The sequence below is a fragment of the Salvelinus sp. IW2-2015 genome, linkage group LG35 (genome assembly GCF_002910315.2).
Source record: "Salvelinus sp. IW2-2015 linkage group LG35, ASM291031v2, whole genome shotgun sequence".
In the NCBI taxonomy this organism is placed as follows: domain Eukaryota; kingdom Metazoa; phylum Chordata; class Actinopteri; order Salmoniformes; family Salmonidae; genus Salvelinus; species Salvelinus sp. IW2-2015.
Window position 1 is genome coordinate 13,151,938 of NC_036874.1, and position 15,047 is coordinate 13,166,984.

The window sequence follows — 15,047 nt, forward strand, 5'->3', positions numbered from 1 at the left end:
TCAAGAGGGCCACCATTGTTCCTGTTCCCAAGAAAGCTAAGGTAACTGAGCTAAACGACTTCCGCCCCGTAGCACTCACTTCCGTCATCATGAAGTGCTTTGAGAGACTAGTCAAGGACCATATCACCTCCACCCTACCTGACACCCTAGACCCACTCCAATTTGCTTACCGCCCCAATAGGTCCACAGACGACGCAATCGCAACCACACTGCCAACTGCCCTAACCCATCTGGACAAGAGGAATACCTATGTGAGAATGCTGTTCATCGACTACAGCTCAAGCATTTACACCATAGTACCCTCCAAACTCGCATCAAGCTCGAGACCCTGGGTCTCAACCCCGCCCTGTGACACTGGGTACTGTGAGCCCTCTCCTGTACTCCCTGTTCACCCACGACTGCGTGGCCATGCACGCCTCCAACTCAATCATCAAGTTTGCAGACGACACTACAGTGGTAGGCTTGATTACCAACAACAACGAGACGGCCTAAGGGAGGAGGTGAGGGCCATCGGAGTGTGATGTCAGGAAAATAACCTCACACTCAACGTCAACAAAACAAAGGAGATGATCGTGGACTTCAGGAAACACGCAGAGGGAGCACCCCCCTATCCACATCGACGGACAGTAGTGAGAGAGGTAGAAAGTTTTAAGTTCCTCGGCTACACATCATGGACAAACTGAATTGGTCCACCCACACAGACAGCGTGGTGAAGAAGGCGCAGCAGCGCCTCTTCAACCTCAGGAGGCTGAAGAAATTCGGCTTGTCACCAAAAAGCACTCACAAACTTTTACAGATGCACAATCGAGAGCATCCTGTCGGGCTGTATCACCGCCTGTACGGCAACTGCTCCGCCACAACCGTAAGGCTCTCCAGAGGGTAGTGAGGTCTGCACAACGCATCACCGGGGCAAACTACCTGCCCTCCAGGACACCTACACCATTCTCTCTGCGGGGGGGGTACTTTGAAAGTTGATACACTTGTAAACTCACTTTTGAGAAAAGGGACTTTGAATGTTTCGGTATCTACTAGAGAGCTCTCCTTTGTCTACACCCATTCAACATTGTTCACACCCTCTTAAGCCTTAGCCCCATCCATCTCTTTAAGGATTCTCATAAGCTCATGTGCTAAGGACTAAAAGTGGTAGTAGCCTACGATAAGGAAAAATTCCAGGGATACAGAAAGGGTCCAGATAAAAAGATGTTCTAAATATTAGATGACTCTTACCCAGACACACTTGTCTAAATTGATGGGTCATGTGAAAGAAATGCTATAATCCCCAGCCACATCCAGTGGTGGAAAAAGTACTAAATTGTCATACTTGAGTAAAAGTATAAATCATTTCAAATTCCTTATATTAAACCAGACGGCACAATTGTATTAAAAAAAAAAAGAATAATGTATTGACGGATAGCCAGGGGCACAATGTACTTAAGTATCAAAAGTAAAAGTAAAAATATAAACCATTTCAACTTCCTTATATTAAGCATCCCAGACGGCACAATTTTATACTTTTTTATCGATGGATAGCCAGGGGCACACTCAGATATCATTTACAAACGAAGCATTTGTGTTTAGTGAGTCTGCCAGATCAAAGGCAGTATGAATGACCAGGGATGTTCTCTTGATAAGTGTTTGCATTTGACAATTTTCCTGTCAAAATGTAACGAGTACTTTTGGGTGTCAAGTAAAAGGTATGGAGTATAAAGTACATTTGTTTCTATACGACTGTAGTCGTATAAGTTACCAAAAATAAAATAAAAAAGTTACCAAAAATATAAATAGTCAAGTAATGTACAGATAACACAAAAACTACTTAAGTAGTACTTTAAAGTACTGTTACACTACTGCCCAAATACCTTCGCACCAGTACATTAGCATACTTTATATAATGTTACACATGCACTTATCACATAATAGGACATGCAACCTGAGTTGAAACCTGAGTAGGTGCACATGTACAGTACATAAACAGATGCATGCGCCATATATTTAAGTGGAGGACACTTGATACGGTCACATGATATTGTTGTCGTATGTCACAAAAGTGGATGGTCTCTACAGAAGGTGTAAACAGTACAGCCAAATGGTAGCAATATCATAAATAGATAGTGTCAATATAAATTAAATATATAGTATGTACAAGAACAATATCAATAACGATATCAGTGATAGACGAGGTAGTTATATGCATACAATCAGGGGTAAAGTGGCTGAACAGCAGAATCTTTTTTTTTAATGTAGCAGCAACATATGGCGTGTGTTAGGAGAGAGTCATGTGAATAGAGGCACTGCAGATAGTGCTGATGACTGGTCCGTCCGAACCACACATGAACAAGGGAATCTATATTCGGACAGCTTGTTTCTGTCCTGCCCTTGACTTTGGTGCAGTTCATGTGATGTCCATAGCCTCTTTGTCGCAAAACTCCCTGATCTTGTCAAAAAGATAGTTTGTCTAGTTGTGTCCAGTCCAGGTGCTGCTTGTACAGGCAGACCATCTATGGGAGGAGGGATGTCAGCGTTGTGCAGCAGCTGAATCCTGGTCCAGACTGAGTCCGAACGCTCCTTTGCGACAACACCAGGCTTCAGAGCATCGAAGCTATAAAACAGGAAATAACAAAAAATCTGAAGACATTACAACCCTGCACAACATCAATTCACCTCACAAGTTTAGATAAGAATAACCTCATACAAAGAAAATTATTTTTTACCTGAAGTGCTGGCAGCGGTCTGAAGTACAGAGTCGGGTGTTGTTGTCAGCCATAGCTTTCCACCAGCACCGTACCATCCTAGGAGCGGCAGGTAGCCTAGTGGTTTGAGCGTTGGGCCAGTAACCGAAAGGTTGCTAGATCGAATCCTCGAGCTGACAAGGTAAAAATCTGTCGGCCTGCCCCTGAACAGGGCAGATAACCCACTGTTCCTAGGCCTTCATTGTAAATAAGAATTTGTTCTTAAGTGACTTGCCTAGTTAAAAAATGGTTCAAATTAAAAAATCCTCCAGTTCAACCAGCTGTGGGATGTTGACCCGTCACAGTGCTGTCCTTCACAACACCAGCAATCTCAGACAAAGTGTTCACTCTGGTCTTTCTAGAGTGCTGCTTGATGAGGCCGAAGCACCAGTCAGGGACAAACGTGGTGGCCTGTGATCAGGAAATTAAGGTCCAGATTGTGGTGGAGCTTGTGCATGGTCCACCAGGCACAATACCAGAGCACAAACTTGTTCCTGTTTTGGCCACTGCAGTTATCACAATTCAGGTCCACACGTGTTTTCCCAACTCCATAGTTGGTGAAGAAACGGTGCATGTAGTTGATGACTGCACTGCTGCCTTTGCTTGCTTGGGCCAGCTCACTTTTTGATGACTGTATGACTGGTGGATTAGAGTCAGGCGTGTTCTACTGATTAATGCTGAAAGACAAATTCAAGATAAAAATATTTTTGCATTATTATACAATAGATACGAAGTGGCATTCTGAGATAACATCACAGTTCACAACACAACACAGTTCATACAGGTAATGTTAGAAACTGTAGCTTGCCACCCATCCAACATCAGCTGGCTAGCTAAAAACAAGCTTTTAACTAGCAATAGAAACCGATTGTCATAGCTAGCTAAAGTTAACCAATAAGTTCAATGTTAGCTAGCTAACATTAGGCTATAACTAGAAATGCGAAATGGCATTCTGAGAAAACATCACTGACATTACACACACTTCATACACATACATTTATGTTAGCTAGCAAGCCAGCCACCTAACCTCAGCTAACATTAGCTAGCTAACAGCAAGCTTTAACTTGGGCTCTTTTGTTTAGACATGTCACGTTAACGTTAGCTAGCTAGCTAAAAAATGAACGATATTCCCAATCCATAAAGTAACATTACTAGCAATACAAACCGATTGTCATGGCAAGCTAAAGTTTACTAAATAATGTTAGGTTCATTGTTAGTTAGCTAGCCAGCCATCGAACTCCAGCTGGCTAGCTAACAGTACACTTTAGCTTGCAATGAAAACAACTTTCTGACAAAATTAGAAACGTATAATATCTGAATCTGTAGCTAGATTCTTACCTGTATACATGGATGAAAGCTTCACGGCAGACTGCAACCCCTTTAATAAGACATCCTGTGTTGTTTCCGTTCAGTTTGCACAGCCTGTTTGCCCGTTGTGTTCCACTGATTTCAAAATGTGTTATTTTCAGAGTGAGAGAGAGTCAGCATTGCATGGCACGATCGTCATCCAGAAAGTAGTCCATCACAACTTTTTCCCACTGACCTTAGTCGATAGCGCCTGATAAATTCATGGCAGCAATGTTATTGAGAGCAGTAGCAACATATTTTCAGTTCTCCATGGCTAGCATAATATCATTCGAAAAAACTGAAGTAGAAAGGATTATCTACGCATTACAAGCAGCTCATTTCTTAGACACAAGATGGAACACCGCAGACCAATCCAAACTCATCTCTTGGCATGTCCAGCCCACTCATTATCTCAGTCAATCATGGCTAGCGGGAAGGTTGCTGACTTTTTCTGTGGCTAAACCAACTAGGCTCGTAACTTAACAATTTTATTCGTATTTACAGATGACATAGAAGTTTGAAATCAAGGCACATGAAAGTTCACATGTTCGAGAAGGCATTTCTGCATTTTGATAAAAAATATAAACATTTATGTTCAAAAGGCTCTCCTGTGATGTCGTGACTTGCAACATACGCCTAGTTTCCTGAATCGGGTCACATATATCTAATATTTGAGATTCTTCAAAGTAGCCACCCTTTGCCTTGATGACAGCTTTGCACACTTGGCATTCTCTCAACCAGCTTCATGAGGTAGTCACCTGAAATGCTTTTCCAGCAGTCTTGAAGGAGTTCCCACATATGCTGAGCACTTGTTGGCTGCTTTTCCTTCACTCTGCGGTCCAACTCATCCCAAACTATCTCAATTGGGTTGAGGTAGAGTGATTGGTAAAATAACCCTTACACAGCCTGGAGGTGTGTTTAAGGTCATTGTCCTGTTGAAAAACAAATGATAGTCCCACTAAGCACAAACCAGATGGGATGGCATATCACTGCAGAATGATGTGGTAGCCATGCAGGTTAAGTGTGCCTTGAATTCTAAATAAACCACTGACAGTGTCACCATCAAAGCACCCCCACACATCACACCTTCTCCTCCATGCTTCACTGTAGGAACCACACATGTGGAGATCATCCATTCACCTACTCTGCGTCTCACAAAGACACGGTGGCTGGAACCAAAAATCTCAAATTTGGACTCATCAGACCAAAGTACAGATTTCCACTGGTCTACTGTCTATTGCTCGTGTTTCTTGGACCAATCAAGTCTCTTCTTCTTATTGGTGTCTTTAAGTAGTGGCTTCTTTGCAGCAATTTGACCATGAAGGCCTGATTCATGCAGTCTCCTCTGAAAAATGTATGTTGAGATGTGTCTGTTATTTGAACTCTGTGAAGCTTTTATTTGGGTTGCAATTTCTGAGGCTGGTAACTCGAATGAACTGCAGCAGAGGTAACTCTGGGTCTTCCTTTCCTGTGGCGATCCTCATGAGAGCCAGTTTCATCAAAGTGCTTGATGGTTTTTGAGACTGCACTTGAAGCAACTTTCAAAGTTCTTGAAATTTTCTCCATTGACTAACCTTCATGTCTTTAAGTAATGATGGACTGCCATTTCTTTTTGGAGCTGTTCTTGACATAATATGGATTTGGTCTCTTACCAAATAGGGCTATCTTCTGTATACCACCCCTACCTTGTCACAACACAACTGATTGGCTCCAACGCATTAAGAAGGAAATAAATTCCACAAATGAACTTTTAACAAGGCACACCTGTTAATTGAAATGCATTCCAGGTGACTACCTCATGAAGCTGGTTGAGATAATGACAAGAGTATGCAAAGCTGTCATCAAGGGAAACGGTCGCTACTTTGAAGAATCTGAAATATAAAATATATTTTGTATTTGTTTAACACTTTTTTGTTTACTACATGATTCCATGTGTGTTATTTCATAGTTTTGATGTCTTCACTATTATTCTACAATGTAGAAAATAGTAAAAATAAAGAAAAACCCTTGACTGAGTAAGTGTGTCCAAACTTTTGACTGATACTGTACATAGCTGTGGGAAGTAGGGGTGCTGAGGGTTCCCCCTAAAAAATCGGAATAATTTTTTTTAAAGGAATTAAAAATATATTTTAAAAATCTCAGCACCCTCTCCCCAAGCTACTTCCCACGGCTACACACACCACACACCACACACACCACACACACACACACATCACACACAACACACACACACACACACACACACACACACACACACACACACACACAATGACTGCTGCTACTGGAATACTATTTAATATTACTGCACAATGTCTATTTATTATTGGCATTGCGTATCTATTGCACAATTTCCCAGTCTTGAAAATATCCAACTTCAATTAGTTTGAGTGCCTTCTGTATTATATTTTTGCTAAATTACTATTCTATTTTTACTTAATTGAGTTTTTATTTTTACTGCTCTTTGTGTTCACTTACTTATTTTTTCTATTGATGTTGCATTGTCGAGAGGTGAACCTGCAAGTAAGCATTTCATTCACTCTGTATTCCATGTAGGCTTACAATAAACCATGTGTATATGATGAAAAAACTAACTTGACTTGAATTTATTGTAGACACTTTTTGAAGTAGCCAAAATAGAAATAAATAGAAGAAATAAAGCTTACCTCATTCCACCATGGATATCGTGCCAGGTGCGACAATTGAGTCTGGATCTTCTTTACTTTATTCCTCCCTCTATAGCTCCGACCTCCTATCGACTACAGCCAGCCACGCTGTTTACAGCATAATCGAAACATCCAGTGCAGGTAACGGCAAATTATTATTAAATAGGTACCGCTGCTATCCATCGCCAGCGCTCTCCAAACATGGTTTCCGTGGTAACACTGTCCTGGATAGAAGCTGGAAGGTCTTCGAGCTAAGGGCTTTGAGGAACCGGCCTGCCTGCTCTATTGGTTAATAGATGTAGACTGTTATCTGGCCTTGACTGTGCCGGCCTCTTGATTAAGAGAGAAAGAGAGGAGGGAGGAAACAGTGCATGAGGGAGAAAAGTGACTCCGGTCTATTATAAGCAGCCTATAACAGCTCCTCCCTAGCTATTATACAGACACCTGTATGACTAACTAAACATTGACTGTGGTGGTACAGGTCATTCTTTCATTCTGTAGGCTAACCGCAGTGGAAAATCCCGCAAACGAATAATGCCCACTCACACTGACAAATGTGGTCAAAATATGTATTTAGTTATCCTACTTGTGTATCATATTTGTCAGTATGATTGGTGGTGGGGCATTTCTTAACAAAAAGGGAAACACAAAAATGCACTATCATTATTATGGAAGGTGAATGGTTTTCTTACCGGATCTGGTTGCAAATATAGGAAAAGTACCCAATCGGGTTGCCAATAAAGGAAAAGTACCCAATCGGGTTGCCAATAAAGGAAAAGTACCCAATCGGGTTGCCAATAAAGGAAAAGTACCCAATCGGGTTGCCAATAAAGGAAAAGTGGTCAATTTAAAAAGTAATTTGTAGATAATGGATAGTAAGCACACAGGTGAGCGCAACTGGTTTCAACCCAGGTTTGGTCCTAAACTAAACTTTAGCATCATGAAAAAAACATTGACAATTTAAATTAAAACGTTTCTCCTCCTTATAAAGTAAGCTAAATGTCAACCTTTTGGAGTGAAATAATTGTATGTACAGCCGTGGCCAAAAGTTTTGAGAATGAATATTCTCAAATATTATTATATTATTATTTTTCAACAAAGTTTGCTGCTTCAGTGTCTTTAGATATTTTTGGCAGATGTTACTATGGAATACTGAAGTATAATTACAAGCATTTCTTAACTTCTCTGATCTACGGATACCGAATACGGGTTCACTTTCCTAAACAACCGCTGAAATGCAGGGCGCCAAATTCAAAAATATTCCTAAAAATATTTATAATCATGCAATCACAAGTGAAATATACCAAAACACAGCTTAGCTTGTTGTTAATCCACCTATGGTGTCAGGTTTTGAAAATATATTTTACAGCGAAAGAAATCCAAGCTTTTGTGAGTGTAGCTTTCAATGCTATAACAGTTTAGCCTTATATTAGCTTGGCTAGCTTGGTCACGAAAGTAAGAAAAACAATCAAATTATACAGAATATATTCTGTATTTCATTTTTAATAAATAAGGCAAACATTCCCCCAAAGATTTTTTCACTTTGTCATTATGGGATTTTGTGTGTAGATGGGTGAGAGAGAAAAATATGGTATTAGGACAAATTCACTTATATGTATATTAAAGTAATCAAAAGTTTAGTATTTGGTCCCATATTCCTAGCATGCTATGATTACATCAAGCTTGTGCCTATTCAAACTAGTTTGATGCACTAGCTGTTTGTTTAGGTTGTGTTTCATATTAGTTTAGCCCAGTGGAAATGAATGTTAAATAATGTATTGTGTAATTTTGGAGTCACTTTTATTGTAAATAATAATACAATATGTTTCTAAACACTTCTACATTAATGTGGATGTTACCAGGATTACGGATAGTCCTGAATGAATCATGAATAATGATGAGTCGCACAAATATCATACCCCCAGGACATGCTAACTTCTCACCATTACAATAGTGAATCTGTAACTTTCTCACTCATCATTATTCAAGATTCATTCAGGACTAAAAACAACCAAAAATGTGTCACTGTCCCAATACCTTTGGAGCTTCCCATAAATAAATGTATGATACCCCTGATACTCATCTTCCTGTTTTACATTGTTTTGATGACTGACTGGAAGAACCCTTCAGTGGTATTACGAAATCACAAAAACCAACAGCTACATTAGACACGGATTGGGACAATCAGAGTGTATTATGCAAGTTTGCATATGCCATTTAGTGAAACATTTTCAGAGGGGGCATCAATTGAAATCCAGAAGTATGATGCAAAAAGAGATTTTAATGTCATCACTACAACAAAAAAGTCTGAAAATAAAGGGGAACAGAAATAATATAAAACCTTCAAATGATCATAAATACACACATACAAATGCATACTACACATCCTTCCAAGTCAAGGTAAGCTTTTGGTTTTATTAATCTATTGCCACTGGGGCCCGCGTTGTAACTGTTAAACTGCTTTCTGACAGTACACTGTACTGCATGATTGTAGCGGGTTTACTAACGCGTTAGTTCTAGTAGCTATGTTGACAATGATGTAGACTGTGTGTAGCGGTTAGCAGTCATGATATGAAGGTTTGGTTTGGAAAGGGTTTTTCGCCTGGTCACAGACAGCTGATGTGTTGTGCACTGAAGTCCACAAGCAAAGGGAAAAGGTGAGAGGAGGAGAGAGCGTAGATAGTTGCGAGAAGGAATTATATGTACACCGATCAAAGTGATCAGGCTTTCTTTATATGGCTGCTATGAAAGTGAACTGTTTGCGTGTAATCAGGGGTGTACTCATTCTGCTGATTCTGTTGAAAAATGTTTCTTAAACGGAAGCAAATGGAATGAAAAGGGGATAAATATACCTGCATTTGTCCAATAGACACTCATTTGCAACTGTTTGGACCAATGATTACACCCTACATAGGTCAGCTAGATGCAGGCAAGAGTGTGCAAGGTGGCAATGAATGTGTGACAATTCTCTCAACCTATGCACCTAGGTTGTAAACTTTCATTCATAGGCTAGGTTGTAGCAACCTCATGATGGGTATAGGTACAATTTCAGTATCATGTAATAACCTAAACCTATCGATGTTACATTGAACTGGGTGAATGGAATATGAATGACAATCATCTAATACGCTGTAATAGAAATAAGGCCATGCTCATAAAAAAATCTAAAATCATCCTCCCTCATCTTAAACGGCAACGACCACAACTGATTCATGTATAGGCTACTTATAAAGCCAGATAGCATAGTCCTCAGTCACCTAAGTACAATTAACACATTGGACAGGCTAGCATTTAGCTAACTTATGTAGCAAGCATGTAGCAAGTGAAGCATATGGCTTGACTACACACTATAACAGGGGTGTCAAACTCATTCCATGGAGGAGCTAGAGTCTGCAGGTTTTTGTTTAAGGCCTAGACAACCCGGGTGAGGGGAGTTCTTTACTAATTAGTGACCTTAATTCATCAATCAAGTACACCGGTGGAGCGAAAACCTGCAGAACCTTGGCCCTCTGTGGAATGAGTTTGGCACATGTTGTCATTGGAGCTTGGTGTGCTCTCCTTCTGAGTTCTGGTGCAGAACAACACAGGGCAGTAGAGAGCCTTACTGCAGCAGCACAACCCCTGCACCCTCTCCAACAGGTTCTTCAGGAAGAGGTGGAAGGTACACCTGAGGGCCGACGAGGAGAAGTAGAAGATGATGGGGTCCAGGCTGGCGTTAATGGTACTGGACAAGAGTGCGGCCACCCGCCAATCGGGACTCTCCCAGTTAACAAAGCCCACTAAGTGTGACAGGTTGTAGGGCGCGAAGCAGACGATGAACACCAGCAGGGTCCCCAGAGACAGGCCGATGGCCCGCAGACGTTTCTTGGGGTTGATGCTGGGCAGCTGGGAGAGGATTCGGATGAAGTTGATGTAGCAGAAGCAGCAGATAAAGAAAGGTACACAGAATAGAACCAGGAAGAGCTCCAGACGGACAGGTATCAGGACCTGCAGCTGCATCTGGGTGAAATTCGTGTAACACATGTTCCCTTTCTGGGTGGCATTGGAATCGACTAAATATTGAATGATGTAGACGATACTGACGTGCGCCATGGAGATCGCCCAGAAGGCGACGCTAGCCACCGTGGCGTACAAAGACCGTCTTATGAGTTTGTACTTGATGGGATAGGCCACCCCCAGGTAGCGTTCAATGCTGATGGCGGTCAGAAAGAAGGTGCTGTTGTAGATGGTGGTGTAGAAGACGAAGCTGGTCAATGGACACAGGAAGTCGGGCATGTTCCATTTATTGTTGTCCGCCGCCTCTTTCATCTTGAAGGGCAGGAAGAGCAGGAAGAGGAGGTCCGAGACGGTCAGGTTGAGGAGCAGGATGTCGATGGGCATGGCTTTCTGCCTCACCTTCTTTCCAAAGGTGTAGAAGGCCACAACATTGGCAGGGAGGCCAATCAGGAAGGTGATGATGTAGACCACCAGCACCAGGCTGCTGTGGCTGTGTCTATCCCCAGACAGCATTCTGCAAAAGAGGAAGGAAACAGTCAATGAGTTGATGTTTGCGTTAGCTAATGCAGGTACTCAATTTGGAGTCAATTCAGGATATGCATAGTTAGTCAGTAAGGGTGTGAAGCAATTCAAGAGAAACTGAGTCACTGTCACTAGTTTGTTTACAGAAGTTCACACGAAGGTTGAATTAATTCACAAGGATGGATACAATGGGTGTGAATCAATTGGTTAACATAGCCATGTCATTCTGTGTAACAAGAGTTTCTTTGAGTCTGTGGTTGTCTGGCAAGTCAGCGGTCTAATGCACTGCATCTCAGTGCTTGAGGCGTCACTACAGACACCCTGGCTGTATCACAACCGGCCGTGATTGGGAGTCCCATAGTGCAGCGCACAATTGGCTCAGCGTCGCCCGGGTTTGGCCGGTGTAGGCCGTCATTGTAAGTAAGAATTTGTTCTTAACTGGCTTGCCTAGTTAATCTTCTTGAGAATACAGGGGGTGCTATTTTCCCATTAGCATAATTTGCTCTACAGATTAAACTGCCTCTTATTCAATTATTGCTCTTACTATATGCATATAAATAATACCATTGGAAAGAAAACAATCTCTAGTTTCTAAAACCGTTTCAATTTTGTCTCTGAGTGATACAGAAGTCATTTGACAGCACTTTCCATGACCAAGAAGAAAAAAGCAAGATGTGTATGCCAGCTTCAACTCTCTGCCTATATATGGTCGTGCCCCCTATGACCCGAAACACACCTCATTGGCCTTCCTCTGGGTGTCAAGAGGACGTCAGAGGAAAAATATCTTGTTTATCTGGGACTGACGTGAAATGAGAGCTAATTCTTTGGCGTGACCGACAACTTCCGGTTCTGTAAATCGTGCGACTTGTAGCTGCGATTGTCTTCTGTTGTGCGGCCATTATGGATGAAAACTATCTCCGTCTCGAAGTTTGTTTGATACATGTGACCAGATCATCGTAATGTATGTTTTTTCAATATAGTTTAATCAGATTATTTGAATTTTTTCGGGAGTTTTGTGGTGTTCCGTTGTCTGATTTTATTTACGTTTGAGAGATCCGTGCCACTCGACCAGTACCTGTGCTAATGGAGTGGAAAGGAACAATTCTGAACGGAACCAACGACTCATCTTGACAAAGGACACTTTGATCAACATTCTGTGAAAAGATCAGCCATAGTAAGACCCAATTTACGATGTTATATCATATCTGTTTGTGCATGTGAACTGGCCGTGGCGCTAGCCGAATCTGCCTGGTATAGCTATGCTAATTTAGCGCTACATTTTGTTTTCGTTATAAAACATTTAATAAATCTGAAATATTGTTTGGATTCACCAGATGTTGGGCTTTCAATATCTGTCACGCTGTGTATTTTTCTGAAATGTTTTAAGATGAGTAATTCGTTATATGACGTTGGTCTCTGTAATTGTTCTGGCTGGTTAGCACTATTTCAGATTGCAGCTGCAATGTAGAACTGTGATTTATACCTGAAAAATGCACATTTTTCCAAAAAAAAACTATGCTATACCATAAATATGTTATCAGACTGTCATCTTATGAAGTTGTTTCTTGGTTAGTGCTATATATATTTTTATTTAGTCGAATTAGTGATAGCTACTGACGCAGGAAAAACTATGGGAGTAAAAAATCGTGTCCTTTGCTAACGTGGTTAGCTAATAGATTTACATATTGTGTCTTCCCTGTAAAACATTTTAAAAATCTGAAATGGTGGCTTTATTCACAAGACCTGTATCTTTCATCTGGTGTCTTGGACTTGTGATTTAATGATATTTAGATGCTACAAGTACATTGTGGACGCTATGCTAGCTATGCTACTCAGTGGGGGGGGGGGGGTGCTACCGGATCAGGGTTGGTGACTCGTGAGAAGTTAAATAAAGGTTAAATAAAAAATAAATAGTTGGACTGTCTACAGAAAACAAATGGAGGTATACAGAGCAAACGTCAATGTCATTATGTTCCTCAAGCAGGTGACTTGTTAGCAAACCCTGCCCCCTTTCCAAACTAGCAAGACCTTGTCTCTGTAGGCACAGTGCATTGGGGGGAAGCCATTAATTGTGGCAAACGAGGTACCCATCACAACAATAAAGGGAGCGGTCTGTTTGTGCTTCCCAGCCTTGAGTATCCCAGATGCCTCTCGGCTAATCCCCGTGTTAATACCCAGCACACGCATGGACCCCTAAGCTTCCTTCTATTCATGGTGGAGCAAACTAACAACATAATACTCCCATCATAACACAAGTGTTCAGTGGCTGGTAAGCCATGAGGACGGTACTCGAAGAGTGACTTTAATTTCTACAGAGTAAGGGGTTATTTGGTTTCTAATCACGCTTCCACAAAGTATCTGTTGAAATGATAGTCACATATTTTGGGGCTAGCAGTGTTATCAAGGATGACCTCTGCACTGGCAATATTAATTTTTTAATTTTTTTTATTAATTTTTTTTAATTTGACTTAAATGACTTAAATGTAAATGTAATTAAAATTGTGAACAGAATGCGAGTTCAGAAGAAGCTAAATGGATTTCCTGGTTTTCCTACTTTCCTGCTCACTCCAATTCAACAATTTGATGACAAGTGCATGTCAATTTGGTAATATTATGTCAATGTCAATTACATGGGGAAGAACGTAACCAAGGGAAACAATTACTTGTGAGATCTGGATCCTATTTTTCTAACCGACCTTGGGCAATACTGATTAACATCAACATCAACACGGTCATCTACTTCCCATTTTCTTTCCCAACACTGTTTCAACACGTACTATTTTTGTAATCAATTTGTGCTAAAACGCACCCTTGGAGGAAGGCGCAAGTTAAACAATGCTCACCTTGACAGAACCCAACACTTTAAACACAGCCCATCATTACAGAGGTACTACTGTACAGCAATCGAGATGTTGCTCAAATGACAACATTTTACGGTGGGTGATTGGCGAGACAGACGCCCATTTGGATAGCAGCCATTAGACTGGAACATCACACACTCATTCCCAAAGGACAAAAAAAACTCAGCAACCATGGCAATTTAGACAGAGTGCAGTACAAACACAGAACATACCTATAACATCTCATTACTGAAATGTATTTATTTATATTCCAGTTACAGGGTAAGTATTTCATATTTACCTTCGATCTAATAGATTTCAAAAGGCTTACAGGTATTTTGTTATATAAAAGCATTGTCTGTCTACTTTGCCAACATTTACATAAAAGCTCCTGATAATAGCACAAGAAGCGTGACATCAAAAGAGTTCCACTGTACATACCTCAGTCAGCAAACATACACACACAGGCACGTCTCCTGGTCAAAAGGTCAAATGGTGAGTAAGCTTGGTTCCAAATAAACTGTGCTGTTAATGGTAAAGTCTCTATTTAACGTACTTGATGTCACGTACCTCAGTTCGTGCGAAACAGGAAAGAAGATTTACATGTTCCTTTTTGGGGGGGGGGGGGGGGGGGGGGGGGGGGGGACGACTCTCCATTTGGGTTACACTTTATTTGGATAGTCCACAACAGATGATCTTTCTGTAAATGCTCAAACTATCAAAAAAACTCAACTGCAACTCTGTTGATATGCAAAAGCTTACTCAGATTACAGTTCGGTTCATGTTTAGGGTTAGAGTTAGGATGTGAGGCTTGGCAGCTGAGGCTCGAGTTATGGATCATGTGTTAGGGGTGTAGTCACAGTAAGGTTTCAAATTGGGGTTAGTATTAGGGTTATGGATAAATAGCTGAATACCATCTATTGTTAAATACACTAATAACCTAAAAAATA

The 15,047-nt window shown here is 41.0% G+C and overlaps 1 protein-coding gene across 1 annotated transcript; it reads right to left on the reverse strand.

The window, feature by feature from the left end:
* Nucleotides 1-8,999: 8,999 nt before the first annotated feature.
* On the reverse strand, nt 9,000-14,652 carry LOC111958692 (free fatty acid receptor 2-like). Its single transcript, XM_070437413.1, has 2 exons — nt 14,539-14,652; nt 9,000-11,249 (listed from the first exon to the last, which is right to left on the reverse strand). Exon 2 carries the CDS (start codon nt 11,246-11,248, stop codon nt 10,202-10,204), a length of 1,047 nt encoding a protein of 348 aa, XP_070293514.1. The 5' UTR covers nt 11,249; nt 14,539-14,652; the 3' UTR covers nt 9,000-10,201.
* Nucleotides 14,653-15,047: the final 395 nt, after the last annotated feature.